This window comes from Plectropomus leopardus, chromosome 14 (assembly GCF_008729295.1).
Source record: "Plectropomus leopardus isolate mb chromosome 14, YSFRI_Pleo_2.0, whole genome shotgun sequence".
In the NCBI taxonomy this organism is placed as follows: Eukaryota; Metazoa; Chordata; class Actinopteri; order Perciformes; family Serranidae; genus Plectropomus; species Plectropomus leopardus.
In genome coordinates this window covers 1,477,603-1,494,200 of record NC_056476.1, presented here as the reverse complement: position 1 = coordinate 1,494,200, position 16,598 = coordinate 1,477,603, and the positions used below count along the sequence as shown (strand labels likewise).

At 37.2% G+C, this 16,598-nt stretch overlaps 1 protein-coding gene across 1 annotated transcript; it reads right to left on the bottom strand.

Moving 5' to 3' along the window:
• Positions 1-719: 719 nt before the first annotated feature.
• Positions 720-15,937, bottom strand: zmp:0000000662 (RING finger protein 145). The gene is made up of 11 exons (XM_042501207.1): positions 15,675-15,937; positions 15,182-15,445; positions 13,449-13,557; positions 12,324-12,415; positions 10,318-10,559; positions 9,527-9,702; positions 9,290-9,430; positions 8,423-8,605; positions 8,173-8,320; positions 7,060-7,416; positions 720-3,166 (listed from the first exon to the last, which is right to left on the bottom strand). Exons 2-11 carry the CDS (start codon positions 15,348-15,350, stop codon positions 2,303-2,305), a joined length of 2,481 nt encoding a protein of 826 aa, XP_042357141.1. The 5' UTR covers positions 15,351-15,445; positions 15,675-15,937; the 3' UTR covers positions 720-2,302.
• Between the last annotated feature and the right edge of the window lie 661 nt (positions 15,938-16,598).

Below are 16,598 nucleotides of genomic sequence, written 5' to 3'. Positions count from 1 at the left end.
CGAGAAATGTCCACATGTCCTAAAAAAATGTCATAAATTCTATAAACATTCTAAAATCCTAGAAGCGTCCTAACCCCCCCCCCAAAAATTATCTAAAATCCTTGAAACATCTTTACATCCTAGAAATGTCCCAACATCTGGAAAGTGTCAGAAAAACATAAAAATGTCCTAAAATCCAAGAGAAGTTCTGATATCTCAAAAATGTCCTAAAATCCTGAAAATGTCCCAAAACCCTAGAAATGTCCTAAAATCCCAGAAACATTCTGGGAACTCTAGAACCACCTTTAAGTCCTACCAGTGTCCTAAAATCCTGGAAATGTCCTTAAATCCTGGAAATGTCCTAAAATCCTAGAGACATACTAAAATCCTTGAAATGTCCTAAAATCTGAAAAACTTCCTAAAATCCTCCACAATCACTGAAGTAGCTTGGGTGCTGCTATAGTAAATTTCTGCCAAAGAGCTTTTTTTTTTAAATGCCATTTCTGTTTATTGTTGCAAAATGTTTTATTTTTTATGTGTTTTATTTACTTGTGAAATAAACTGTGAAATAAAACTGAATATGAGGTAATTTATCTAATGTGTGGACCTCAGACTAATGGACCCTGACTGACTGGATCAGTTGGGAACCACTGACCTAGAACAAGTAGAACATATACCAGAGAAATGCTATTTTTAGTATTTTATGAAGATTATAGTTACTGTAGATTCCTGTGAAATAATACAGTGATGCAGAACATTTTATTATCTCTGAAGCAACATATCAAACAAACATTTCATCTGGACTCTTTTAGCTTACGGCTACAGAAGTGATTTCTGTTTAGACTTCATCTGGCACACGACGTCAGCCTCACTGTGCACCTGTCGGGTTTTATTAACACAGAAACTACAGTAACAGAAAAAAACTTCACAGCTGTGGTGTAATACTGGGGGACAGAGAACCTTTGCAGTACAAAAGGCTGATCCATGAATTACAAAGACAAATGAAACTTTTTCTTCTGCCACGTCACCAAAAACATGAGAATTAATGATTGAAATGAATTTTCTCTCTTCACTGTAACCGTCTAGAATTTGCTACACTGTAAAATCTGAAAAGTTGATCTGACTTAAAATAATAAATAGAAAGTAAATCTAACTACAGATCTTAATTAATGTTTGATTTATATCAAAGTGTTAAGTTTACTTTAAATTAACCGACAGTTTAACAGTAAACCCTTTATCTCTGTGTATATGTATTTACCTTTATTATCATTATTATTATTTTTTATCTGTAAAGAATTCTGTGGCTGAGATGTTTAACAGACGTACCGAGTGTTCGTTCTATGTTGAAAATCCTAAAATAAAGGTAAAAAATAAATTGTGAAGTTGTTGCAACTTAAAAATGACACATAAAATGACCTTGTTCTTTCTAAGTGTTAACAACCTCAGTAAAACAAGTCGGTCTGACTTGATTTGATCAAAAAGAGGATTTTGCTGATGATTAAGTTATAAGATCTGAGTTCTGTTTTGTTAACATATTTTAGAAAATGCAAATTTGATTGACTCGTATGCAACAAGAATACAGATAGACAACACAGTGAACTTGGTTTACTGAAGTTGCTAAAACTTAGAAAGATTGATTAAATTAAACTGTCATTTTTAAGTTGCAACAACTCCACAAAATCAAGTAAATACAATCAAATTTAAGTAAATGTAGCAATTGGGGCTAGGTAATAATCAATTTTATAGATTAATTCAAATTTGCAGTTTAGAACACATTTTTAAAATGCAATTTAGGATTTTGTTTCTTTTTGATTTTTAGAATTGATCATTTCCAATAATCTACTGTTTTAACGCTAAAATAAAAGCAAAACTTCTTTTTGTTTGTAAGAAGGAAAAAAAATCAATTAAAATTATAAATTGAGTTTTGTTTAAAAAAAAATGTTTTTCAGGCCATCTCGCCCAGCTCTATCAGCAATAAGACGTTAAGTCAAGATATTATTAGGATCAATAGTTACATTTACTTGCATTTTTTTTACTGTTTCCTAGTAAAATCAACTCGTTAGATTTGGCAGTATAAATACTGATGCACCACTTTACAGTTACACATAATCTCTTTGATTTATAATATATATTTTTTACAATTTCTTTACAGTTTTACAATTTAACACACTTTCTATGTTGAAGTTATTTCCTAAACTGCAGCACATTCATTACACTGTCTGGTCAGAGACTTTTTGATTGGTTCACAGAGAGAGAAGGCAAACGTGTTTCGTTCCCGTCATGGAGGATGACCCGTTCACACCCTCCCAAGGCACTGATGCAGTCAGTCACTGACGTCTGTGTTTGTGCAAGAGAAGGTGGCATCTGAGGCGGACGGCCGCGGCGTCTGAGGGACAGTTTCAGCCTCTCGGAGCGCGTCCAGGTCCGAGTCCGAACATGTGCCGTTACCTTTCTGACTCTGAGGGTCGTCAGTGCATGTGTCTAAAAGTTCTGAGTTTTTATTACGTGATCTGACGGACGTTTGGCCGCCGACGAGGCTCACAGCGGACGCCTCAAGATTTGTGTTTGGTGCATGGAGGCTGTTCCATGATTTCGGTGAGCTGTCGTCGCCGTTTTGTGGCGCTCCAGGACAGAAAGTAAAGCTGTCTTCCAGCTCTGCTCCGTTGGAGCCACATTTGTCCTCTGCTGTGTTCTCGTTAAGAGTCGATGGCAGCGTTGAGCCGCTCTCCTCGCCCTCGTTGTGCATGTTAGAAGTTTCTCGCAGCAGCACACCAGAAGAGCAGCTCGACTCCGGACTCACAAATCCGACAAAGTCTCCACTGGAGCTGAACCGCAGCCCGTGTACAGCGTCCCCGTGAGGTTCAGCTTCTCCATCTTCTCTCTCACAATCTCCTCCCTCCAGGTTTTTAGCCTCCTCCCGCTCCTCGCTGGGATCAGGGGTCACAGCTTCGCTCTGCGTCTCTTGGCCGTCGTCCTGGTTCTGGTCTCCGTCTTGTTGTGCAGCCGGATCCGCTCCTGCGTCTCTCTGAGCAGCCGGAGCGTCGCCTGGAGCCGGGCTCGGACCGGTCGGGGTGGGTCGGACCGTCTGGTGGCACATGGGGCAGGTCTCCTGCACGTACAGCCACTTTCGGAGGCAGTTTCCGTGGAAGAAATGTCCACAGTATGTGATCACAGCGGAGCTCATTTCCTGTGAGGACGAGAGACAATTAGACTTGACAACAGCACATTAACCCTTCGGGCCCGCTTTCACACACTCGTATAACTCTGCGCACAAAATGTACTTTTCGAAATCTAATACATGCTTTTTTTCTACGACGTGCACCATCACAATCAATGTTGCTGCAAATCATCAACATATCCCAGGCTGTGAAATTCTTTTTATTAGTCTACTTTGCATATCGTATAATGAAAATAATTCATTTTGTGTTTCTTTTTATTTAAAAACATAGTGGCATCATGACAAAAAGCTGGCACTTTGAGGGTTAAAATTCTGAAAATGGATGAATATTTGATATCTATGATCAGGACTGATATTGGTTAAAAAAATAAACTCAATGAGAAAAGGGAAAACACATTCTTGTTTAATATTTTTCATTACCTGATTTTGAAAAGCACATTTTGTGTGGATAGAGATATCAGTATTTGACATAAAAAAATAAAAATGTAAAAAAAAATAATGTTGCTGCTAATCATCGACAAATCCCAGGCTGTAATTATAAAATTAAAAAAAACTACTTAGCATGTAGTATAGTGAAAATATTTCATTATTGGTGTTTTTCTTTCATCTAAAACCAGTGAGATTTAAAGGGTTAAATTCTGGGGGGAAAAAACCAAAACAACAGCTTCAAAAGACCTTAAACGAGTAAGTGTCAGCGCTAACATCGTCTCACGCCTGTTATCATGAGGAGTTTCTGAAGCCGCTCTCCTGGGCTGGGCTTCAATTATCACAAACCGTTTAACTCTAACGTTATTTTTATTATTTGGGTATGAATATATATTTTGGATGTGGATAATAAACTGTGAGCCCTCTTTGCCACATTTCTATAAACAACAACAAAAAAAACACTGACCAACTGTCCTCTTGGTACAAACTCGAGTCTCATTTCTTCTTCCATCACCAGTGAAGAAAAGCTCAACATCCTAACAATAAACGAGTCATCTATCTCTGTCATACATCCATTTTTTGAAAGCCGGATCAATCAGTTTTCGATTTTCTTGTGCTGCGTTCAGACGCCTTCACAATCATTTAAACTTTTGAAATCTGAAACTTATTTGCTTTCTTTGGAAAACTTGAGGAAAAAAATCAATGAGCAACTTAAACTGTTCTGCAAATTTCAGGAAATGAGTTGCTTTGGAAAATAATTTTTTAAACATGTAGGGAAAAAAGTCAAAAAAACAATATTTTTAACAATCATGATATATATATATATATATATATACATTTTTTTACTGAATCATTATTATTTCTAAGCACTTTTCCCTGGGTTATTTCCTTTTGTTGTTGTTTTTTTCTTATTTTGTTCTTCAATTATTTTATTTTATTTTGCAAATTTCTGGGCCATTTCCTAGTAAAAGTGTCATAAGATGCTTATTTTCTTTTCCCCATCTTTTTGAAAGAAATTGAGGCAATCAGCTTAGTTTTCAAAGGGTTAAAGCTCTGTGAGAAAACTGTGAAAACAGCAGCGAGCTCGACTCTCGAGGAACTGAAACATTTTAACAGTTTTCTGAATAAACAAGTGCAAACTGGTTGGTTCAGTCGGATCACATTTGATGAAGAAACATTTGTTCTTTTCACTGGAAACAAAAGAATGAAAAACATGAATCCATGTTCACTTGTACGAACAGACTTGTACGGTTAGATTTAAGACTTTTTTAAATGCCACTCAGGAAGTTTAAGACACATTTTCTCATAACCCAAATTTTGAAGGACGATTCTATTTTGCCAAAATGTTTATTGGAGCATAAAACATGATGGGATTTTTTGTACAGTAAAAAAGTTAGATTGTCTCAAATGTTGAAAAACGTACGTGAGAAATAAATCTGGTATTTTTGGCAAGTTTGGTTGGCGATTTTGCGTCTCACTCTGCCTGTGAGATTTCACTGCTTCCCATCATGACGAGTTTAAGAAGAATTTTAAAAATTATTTCACACACAAAAAAAAGATGTCCATTTTTTTTTGCAACGCAAGAAAAAAACATTTTTATTAGTTATTTTTACCAGTTAAGGCCTTAATTTCAGATTGCTGCATTGAATGCCTTTTCAGTTTTTGTAAGGATCCACTTTTCACCTGCGATTTTTAAACTTTATTTATTTATTTAATGTCTATGAGATTCAATATCTCTTTTTTTTAAAGGGAGTACTGACAAAGACAGAAGCATAAAGAATTTCAAGTAAAAGAATAAAAAACACTAAAAATGCGACAGCAAGAACATTCAATTCTTGCAACAAAAACAGTCAAAAAAAAAAAGAAAAAAAGAAAATCTGTCAATTTACATCTAACAATTAAGTAACCGGACTTGTTAAAAAACCTTGTTTTTAAAATCTGCCAGGTTTATAACAGCATTTAGCCTGAAGTGACTGTGGCCGACACCACGATGAGGGAACAAAAACTTTAAAGGTCTGAGGAGCAGCAAACATCAGTTGTCCACGTGACTGAAGGCTGCAGAGAGTCAGCAGTCAGTGGAAGCATTTTCATTGGTCGCACCTTTTTGCCTGACACTTAGCAGGTCGGCTTCTGAGTGCATGTGTGCTTTTTTTCCCCGTGGCGTTCTTCAGAGTCCCGCCCTACTCCGACGCTGATGTTCCTTTCACTGAACACTGGAGATAAAAAATCGCCCTGTACTTATCCTCAAGTGACATCACTTCACAAAACAAACCTGTAAATCAAACTGAGGAGAACGATCGATCGTTCTTTTGTTCAGGAAAATGCTGCGGTGCCCGTTACACCTGCCCCTGACCCTAAACAACCCAGCATTATGATGCCACAGTGAGGTTGACCTTTGACCTTTTGGATACATCATTTCATCAATTCATAATGTTGTCCTCATGGACAATTGTGTGGAAATGTTGTCATAATGAGCACATGAAGTCTTGTGTCATGGCCAGAAACATGTTTGTTGAGGTCGCGGTGACCTTGATCTTTGACCTTTATCCGCTAATTTCTAATAAGTCCAATTAGGCGTTTGTGTAAATTTTATAGATATTCCCTTATGGCGCTCCAGAGGATGAGATGCAGATTTATTTTTGAGTCCAAGTGAACAGTCGTGCCAAATTTGAAAGAGATTACTTCAAGGTGTCCTTGAGATGTTGCGTTCACGATGGTGAGATAGATGAGGCCAAAGTGACGTTTGATCACCAAAATCTACTCAGCTCATCGTTGGGTCCACATAAACGTTTGTTTTAAGATATTCCCTCAAGGTGTTCTTGAGATACAGCATTTAGGAAATGAGATGGGCTCAAGGTCTCAGTAACCTTGACCTTTGACCACCAAATTGTAATCAGTTCATTCTTGAGTCCAAGTGGACGTTTGTGCCAAACTTCCAAAAAGACTGTGACATCGTGTTCACAAGAAAAAGACGAATGAGGCCAAGGTGACCTATGACCACCAAAATCTGCTCAGTTTATTGTTGAGTCCAAGTGCATATTTGTGCCAAACTTGAAGAAATTCCCTGATGGTGTTCTTGAGATATCATATTTCTCTACATGGTGCATACATACAGCCGACCTGAAAACATAACCATGCCACAGCTGCTGCCAACTATGGAAGAATAAAACTGAATTTTTCATATTTTAGTCAGAAAAACTCATAATTTAGAGCTTTAATTGATTAACAGTTTAATCTATATTGCAGGTAAAAAGTGAGGGGAACAACTGGACGACACAGACAGTTGGAAAACTTTAAAAATATATTATTTGAGCTGATGAAAACAAAATCAAACAAACCCCTGCTCATGTGTACTACCACCCTTTTTCTTGCACATACTCTGTGATCTGTAAAATCAGTTGCCATGGTTACATCGGGGTTAAAAAGTGTTTTGCATGTTACCGTTTGTTGTGTATTTCGTTGGCAGTGCGACTCACCTGGAAGCAGATGGAGCAGACGTCGTTGTGCTGCTGCAGCTGCTCCGCCGTGGCTTTGGGGAGAGAGTTGATCTTCTTGGCCGCTTCCTGTCTGAGCAGGAAGCTCCTCCAGCCGGACTGCGCTCTGAGCCAAACGTTGAAGTAGGAGTGGATGATGATGACGGAGGCGCCCATCCAGCTCCACTCGCCAAACAGCGACTCCCAGGTGCCGTACGCCACCACGCAGAGCGCCACCACAAACTCCAGCACCCTGCTGACGGCGTTCACCCAGTAGATCACCTCGTCGAGGCTCTCGATCGGGTCGCTGCGGAAAAGCTCCACCATGAAGAGGGAGTAGATCAGCATCGTGCCCGTAACCTGGACAAACAGCACACGATTTCTTAAACTTATCAACTTTTTTTTATTTTTTTGGTTTCAGCAACTCACAACAATCATATTCACATTTTTAGTTTTTCTTTCTTTCACATTTTTATATATATTTTTTTTTGTTGAAGGGGGTTTATAGTGTTTGCTATAGTGTCTTATTTAACACATCCACTGTGGGGCAGCAAAGTCATAAATATTCAAATTCTACACACAGACACTTTGCAGAACAACTTCATCCAAAAACATTTTCCAGTAATGAAATGCCAAATATTGAGTGTTTTAAGTGTCAAACTGCAAACATTCATGAAGCTGTCAGCGATGAGGAAGGAAAGCTGTCAAGAACAGATGATGGAATATTTCATTTTGTCAGAAATAATTAACAAAATGTCGATCATGTCAAGTAGATGCTTGTCAAGCTGAGACAATTCTGATCTACTTTGCATGTATTATAATGAAAATAAGTGATTTTTTTTGGGGGGGGGTTCATCTAAAAACATAGTGGCATCGTGACAAAAACCTGATATTTAAAGGGGTAAAAGTCTGATAATTAGTGAATATTTAATATTTATGATTAGGATTGATGTTCCTTAAAAAAACAAATACGAGTGTGTGTGATATTAAAGCGAGCCATCATTTTAAGTCGGCGAATGAAGCTGTATTACTTCCACTCCCCAAAGACATGTGCTACAAAGAGAAATCCAGCGTCTTTTCTTCAACATTTCACCTGTAAGCTTTGTAAAGTCCTACCTGAAGGGAAGTGAGCATACAGCTGGACACCAGGATCAGGAGCCAGAAGTCCATGTGGAAGAACTGGGAGATTTTATAAGCCATGAACACGGGGAAAACCAGCAGAAGCAGACACATGCTGAGGCCTCGGAAATGTTTCCACACACTCCTAGAAGCACAGGCGAAAAAACAGAGCGTAAACTACTCACAGAACCATTTTAACTTTTTCAGCTTCGCCAAAAGAAATTAACCTGACTGTTGTTGATGTTACCTGTTGCGGGACGCCCCCAGGGCCAGAATGACCGGATCTGTTATTTCGATCATCGACTGCAGCGTCGACGTCACCACGATGAAGAGGATGATGCTGAGGAGGAAGGTGCGCTGCAGAGCCTGCATATCTAACAGGCCCGTCTGAAGAGCGAGCAGGAGCAGAGTGACGCCCTCCGTCACACCTCTGAGGAGGACAAGGAGGGTGAAGGGTTAAATTTTAAATGAAGAAGTAACATAGGGGCATTTAATTTAGACGCACGCTTGGCTGAAAGTCTGTATAGGGCAGCTGTAGCTGTCTTAGGGTTTGCAGGGATCCATATATCACAGACCGAACCCTGACAGCGTATTTTATATCACAAAATATATCACAGTTGTATGCATTACCTTATACTGGTCTCAATCATGCCACAAATTGTTAGTCAAATACCCAGTTTTGGTTGAATTTGCACTTCTCAGTGTCATCCAGGGGACGGTGACAGCCAGCTGGCAGACAGTGCTCTGAGCACTGCAGCCGGACAAGAAAATGAGCTGAAGCTGGTTCCCCTTCCCTAATCTGTGTGATGTTAATGTGAAAGGCGTTTGGTAAAATATTAAAAAATAAAACAGAAGTTTATTATTTCGAGATATTACACTGCACACTCAGAAAATAAAATTAAGACATTTGAATATGGCCTTAATATTATAATAATAATATAAATTAATCCAGTATTTTTAAAGACTTTTTAAGCATGTGTGGAACTCCTTTTTTACTTTATTTTTTTAGTCCTTATAACAAATTAATTGAAAAACATGGTACTTTGTTTCTGGCTGAAACCTCTATGAGGGATGCCAAAAAGTCCTCCATGCTGGTAAAAGCCTGAAATCTCACCTGTGCATGACGTTCTCGTTCTGAACAGCTGCGTAACCTCCCAGGTAGAACTTGCATAGGTTGAGCAGCCCGAGAGCGAGATAGGACACGACGAAGGTCAGACCCAGCAGAGAGTACGGCGTGGCACAACATTCAGAGACACTGCAGGATTTCACAAAGAAAACACCAGAGTATACATAACTTTAACGTCGGGTACAAACACACACAGGAATAATCATGCATGTAATCACATCGCACCTCGTGAGCAGGAAGAACATGATTCCCTGATGACCTGCTGAGGCGGCGCCGGACAAGGTGTCCGAGCACAGCTGGACGACAAACAGAACGAACCAGAAGACACTGAAGAGCACTGGGACGGCAAACTGGTTCCACAGGGAGATTCCCACAGCCAGAAGCCGGTACAGCTCGATCACCTGAGGACAGGAAACCAGCGAGGAGACGAGGAGGAGCACAAAAAACACAGAAAACAAACAAATACACTGTTACCGACAACCACCAGTCAGAGTGGCATATTATACAACGTGTGACAGAAACTGTAGGTCAGCGTAACCATAAATTTATTTGCACTTTAATCCTATCAAACCTGGACTGACATCACTTCTTCGTGCTGCATTCAGATGCCTCGAAATTATCATAAATACATATTTAAAATTATCTTGCAGAATTATTGTTACTTCTAAGCTTCTTTTTAAAGCAATCTCCTTGTTTTTGTTTTTTACTTTCTCCCATCTTTATTCTTTCTTTTTTTATGTCAATTTTCTGGTAATGTTCTTATACATTTTTTTAGTAGTAATTTCTTGCTGATTTTTGGGTCATTTCTTCTGAAGTTCCTCATTCCTTTCTTCCCATGTTTTTGAAAGAAATCAAACAAATTTGCTCAGGTTTTAAAGGGTTAAACAGCTTGTAAAAGGAGCCTGAACGCAGCACAAGAAAACTGATTGCAGACTGAGGTGCTAAATTAAACTGGCAAACGTCTAAAGCCACTTCAGACAAACAGGATGTTGTGAATCCTTTCAGAATAAGAGTACCTCCAGCTGCAGCAGCTCTGAGTAGGCAGCCTTTGCGAGGCGATATGGCACAAAGAGATGTGAGAGGAGGAACACGGTGATGCCCGCCCCGGTTAGTCCCATGGAGAACGTGTTGATGGTTATTAGCGTGGCGTGATGAGCGGCGCAGAGTCGGGCCAGCAGGGGGAGCATGTGAGCAGAGAACAACCACACCTTTCTGGTCTTCATGAGGAAGGCACACAGCGTGCTGAGAATAATCTGACCTGGAGAGAGAAAAACATCACAGCTGCAGCTTCAGCAAACCAACACTTTCTACACGAGAGATGATGACCAAAACCTAAATTATTCTACATCTAAGAACATCCAAAAAGTTTGTGACTTCAGCTTTAACCCTTTGAAACTCGGAGTGACATCGATTTTCACGTGCCGCTTTCAGACACCTTTCTCGAGTATTTAAAACTTCAAACACTGAGCAAATTGGATCAATTTGGGGAAAAGGCAAAAGCAGCTTGGTTAGAAAAGTTATACAAACTGCAAGAAACTTGTAGATTTGGAAAATTATTTTGAAAAAGCTAGGAAAAACTGTTTAGGGAAAAAAGCTTAGGAAAAAATATGTATAAATATCATAACCGCATTTTAAATTTTTTTTTAAAGATGACTTTTTTTGGCTTTTGCCTTTATTTAAAACAGGAGAGATGCTGCTGGACCAACCGAGCCACTGGCTGCCCCAAAACTGCATATTTTTAAATATGCCACAGACTCATTACAGTTTTTAAACACTCATATATTTATTTAAATGCATTTATAATTAATAATAATAACAATAACAACATTATTGTCATTATTACTGCTGTTAATAATCTTCTTGTTTTTTTTTTTTTAAACTAATTTTCAGGTAATTTTCTTTTTTTTCTAACACAGACATCATTTTTTAAGCACTCATATATTTATTTAAATGTATTTATCATTATTATTATTATTGTTATTATTGGGTTTTTCAGGTAATTTTCAGGTAATTCTCTCTTTTTTTTTCTTTTTACATTTATTTTCAGGAAATTTTCTTTCACTTTTTAATAAACGTGTTGCCAACTTTTGGATCATTCCTTCTTTCATGTCTCATTTCTGTCTTCCCATGTTTCTGAAGCCATATTTTTCAGGTTTCAAAAGGTTAAGTCAAGGTTTAACATGATATTTCAGTATTCTGAACACACTGAGGAAGAGGCATCCTGCTCTTCGTCAAGCAGGATGCTGCTCAAAGACGCCTTAAAGAAACATTTCACACCCCAAATGACTATTTGTATATCCATCACTCACCTAAGTTAAGTTTAATTCGTGATTAAATGTTTGTTTTTCTCACATGCCTCCAGTGAATGAAGAATCCAAAAACCCTAAAGCACTTCAGCTTCATCTGACAGTGAAAACACGCTACTGCTCTGTGTGTGAGACTGTTCATGTGGAAGCGTTTTAAGTATTTTAGCAGAAGTGCATTTGTTTTATGAAGTACTGATGGAGTAGATAAATGGATTATACTTCACGAATTGTGTGTGAGTTTGTGAATTAATGTTTTGTTATAGTTTCATTTGCTAAATCCAGTCGGTCAAATATTGTTCACAGATCATCATGTCAAATTCTTAAGAAGTTTTCAGATATATCAAACATGTAAGGAGGAATTTTGGGTGAAGATATTGGACATGTCTGCACTGAGTAAGATGTCAGACATGTCCAGGCTGGGGACTGTTAAACATGTCCACGCTGAGGCGGACTGTCGTACATGTCCACGCTGGGTACTGTCAGACGTGTCCCCACTGAGCGAGATTTTGGACATGTGTATAAAATGCTGCACAAAGACATCTACAATATATTTCCATTTGACAATCAAAATACGGAGACATATAATTTCAAGAGTGGAACAAATCAATACAGAACATCTATTACTGACACATTTTGGAATAAGATGATTTTTCCAACCCCAAAGTTTGGAAATTTTGTTTTGGAAAAGAGGGGAAAAAACAGGTTTCAGGACTTACTGGTCATCGCAGAGACAAATCTGTTAAAGGCCAGAGAATCACGGTACACGGCTCCTTCATAACCGTACTGCAGCTCCTCACGAACATAATCCCTGCAAAATAAAACAGAAAAAAAGCAGATTTTATAATCATAAATATTCACTGTGTTTGTTTTTAAGCAGACATTTGACATTAAAAGAATATCATCATTATTTTATGCTGATTGTTTGATTGTTGCTATTTTCAGGAACAGGATTTATTATTAAATATGTTTAACATTGTTGTGTTTTTTTAAATACATATGTGTTGTTTTGTATGTTTATGTGTATTTATAAGTTGAATTCCTTGTATGCAAAACAAATTTAAGATTTTTTTATAATATTTTTGTACATTCATGACATTTCCCATGAGCCTCTATTTAAGTAAGCTATTACAAATATTAATATTTATTTATTTATGTAATGTTTTTTTTTTTTGGTGACTATTTTTTTTTAATTTTGTGATTCTCTTTCTATGAAGTAAGTGTTGATATGTCAAAAAATTTCTTTAAAAATGTTTTAAAAAGGACATAAAATCAAGTAAATTCAAAGCTCAAATTAATAACTTGATCACAAAGATTTGATAGGAGAATATTAATTAAATAACATTATAAGTTTCAATGTTGCGCTTATCTTAGTATGTTTTTTTTAATGTATTCTTTGATCCTCTTTTTACTTTGTAAAGTGTTTTTGAGTTTTTTGAAAAGCGTTCTATAAATAAAAATGTATTTTCATTATTATTATTATCCTACTAAAATCTAAAATAATCCCTGAGGTGACAGTTAAAGTTTTTACCACGTTTATTTCTTATATCGATCAGTTTCGTCATTCATATATTTCTGACCAAATAAGTTTTGTTTGCTCTTTTTACAGTAACGAGCCTTTAAGGAACCGCCTGGATGTTCTCACGTAACAACGCGCGACACGACACGGTCCCCTAAAAATAAATACCAGGCTGAAGGAAACTGGATCCACACAGAAGGAGGAGCGCTGAGGCCGCAGCCGAGCTTTGACAGAGGAGAAAACTGATCCTGGTACAATAAATCTAGGACGTCCAGCAGTTGTAGTAGTAGTGATAGTAGTAGTGATAGTAGTCGTAGTATCTCACTTGGAAATCTGATGCCCCATGTACAGGAGAAGAGCAGCCAGGATATGGAGGTAGAGCGTCACGATGTGTCTCAACGGCAGAACCAACACCACCAGGTTTATCAGATGACCTGAAAGGAAATAAAATGATCACGTGACGTTTTCTGTGTTTGAGGAAGTCAAGAGTGATGATACTAGCAGGTAGTCTTTAAATACAAGATACACACTAAAAAGGAAAGGAGGGGTGATTCACATCCAACTATTGCAATCCAGTATTCATTCATTTGCATTTTCAAGGTATTCTGATTAGTATTTAAAGTTATACAAATACAATAAATCTCACACTTGGAAAAATAAAAAATAAAATAAATTATACCTCCCCATGTTTCTACTTCAACGAAGCCCCTTTGCTACAGAATCAAACACATACATATGAACAATCCTATTTGACAAAAAACTTGTGGGTGAGATATGAAATAAAAAAACAGTACGATAAAGTAAAAAAAAAAAATTAAAAGGAAAAAAACATAAATAATTCAAAAAATGAGCATAAAAAAACATGTAACACATCCTGTTTGTTCCTGAAAGAAGAAAAAGTAACATAAAAATTCAAATGGTAAACTACATATGGTTTAGCTTCTCTTCCTGGTTTTCACAAGACAAATCAATTTACAAAAATAGTTTTGATCAACACAATGAAAAAAATGTGCACCAGACATAAAATCTTGCAGAATTTCAGCACATTTTTGTTGACATTAAGGAGGAATCTGATTACATCAGAAAGAACACTGACTCCTCAACACCTGACATTTAAGAGAAGTCAATTATCAACATGAAACAGCTCAAACCTGACTGGAAAACAGTGTACAGCATCAAAACGCAGCTGCATGTTTAACCCTTTGACACCAGACCAAATTGTCTGGCTTTCTTTCAAAAACATGGGAAGAGGGCAAATAGAAACTTAACAAGAAATGACACCAAAAACTTGCAAGAAATTAGTTAAAAATTACAAGTAAAATTCCCTGAAAATAAGCAATAATAATTCTTATAATTATTATTCTCTAATTTTAAACATATAATTTTGAAAATATATAAATCTGAACATTTATCTGAACATTTTTTTATGATAATATCCAATTATTCCCCCCAGTTAATTTTCATATCATTTTTTGGTCACTGTGTACTTTTTACTATCTTTTTTGGAATTTGAGGAATATTTCTTTCCAGGTTTCTCATCATGTTTTCCCCTGTTTTCAAATTAAATCAAACCATTTTGTCTCAAGTTTCTAAGGTTCATATGCTTGTGAAAGGCCTCTGAATGCAGCTTTTATTATCAGCGTGCAGAATACAATGAGATGTCATTTGCTGCATTCTTGCCTGTGTCTTATAATAAAAAAAATAGCAGATATAGAAATATTAAAATAATAGAAATATAAAAATAAACACAACATAAACCAGACACTATGAGACAATTAAACTCGTGCATTTACCTCCATGTGCAATAAGTGTATATATATTTTTTAAACTGCTGAGTTTGGCACCTTGTTGATACTATTTTGCATTTTTTTTTTACTATTTATATTGTTCTTTTGCTGCTTTATCCCTGTACACTCCTGGCTGCTGTAACAATGCAAATTTCCCCACAGTAATAGAGGATGATATTATAAATATACAGAAATTAAAATAAACAACATAAACCAGACACAGACACTAATTGTGCATGTGGGTAACATTTAAACATTTTATCATACTCACCAATGTAGTACATGTTCCAGATGACATATTTGTATTTGAAGAGCATGTCTTCATTTTTGGCCTTGAGGTGCTCCGTTAACCCTTCAATGTCACATTTGTAGAGCAGGTCCAGCAGCAGGATGCTCGGCACCCTCAGGGCGACGTTGGCCAACTCTTCCAGGCGAGGCATCTTTCAAACCAACTTTTTTGATGGTGTGTGAGACGAGTGTGTGTGTCACATGCTGTCAGCTGTACGTGTCACTGCTTTGCTCGTCTTCTTGTCATCTGAAAAAAAAAGGAAAAAAAAACACAAAAAAACTTCATGTCAGGCTCCTCAATGACTTCCTCTATGAGCAGCCAGGCCGTCGTTTCGCTGTGAATTTGGTGCTTTATCGTCACACTGAAGCCTTTAATCAACAATAAAATAGTGCAGAAGTAAACTTGCGATTTAAGAGATCTCAGTGATAAAGCTTTAAAGCAGCTGGTGTGTCTAAACTGATAATAATTCACTTACTTTGCGCGGTGACAGACCTCACACACGAACAGCCGTGAGCTAGCTAGCTGCTGCTGCTGTCGGTTAGCTTTCACAGCGACCAGCGACATGTTTTCATTTCACAGCAACAGCCGACGAAACACTCAGCCTTTCTGCCGCTTCCGCTCGTCAAAGACAGTCAGAAACCGCCGCCATCGGAAAAGTTTAATCAAACAGCCGAAACTAAACGATACGAGTGAAAGTAAAGAGACTTTCAGTGTAATGTTATGATTCCACTCGCTTGCGTGGCCATTTTCCGTGTACACGTCATGGCGAAATAAACCAATCAGGGTCGGGTATCCTCGATTTCAAAATAAAAGTGTTAGGATATTCCAGTTTACTACCACTACTACTACTACTACTACTACTACTACTACTATTACTACTACTACTACTACAACCATTACTACTACTACTACTACTATTACTATACTACTACTACTACTACTACTGCTACGATTACTACTACTACTACTACTACTACTACTACTACTACTACTACTATTACTACTACTACAACCATTTACTACTACTACTACTACTACTACTATTACTACTACTACTATAACATTACTACTACTACTACTACTACTACTATTACTACAACCATTACTACTACTACTACTACTACTACTACTACTACTACTACTACTACTACTACTACTACTACTACTAACTATACTACTACTACTACTACTACTACTACCACCATAATACTACTAACTACTACTACTACTACTACTATTAAATATGTTGTACAAAACTATTACTACTACTACCATTACTAACTACTAACTACTACTACTACTATACTATTATACTACTACTGTCTACAATTACTACTACTACTACTACTACTGCTACTAAAAATTAATAACTATTACTATATTATACTATGTACAGAAA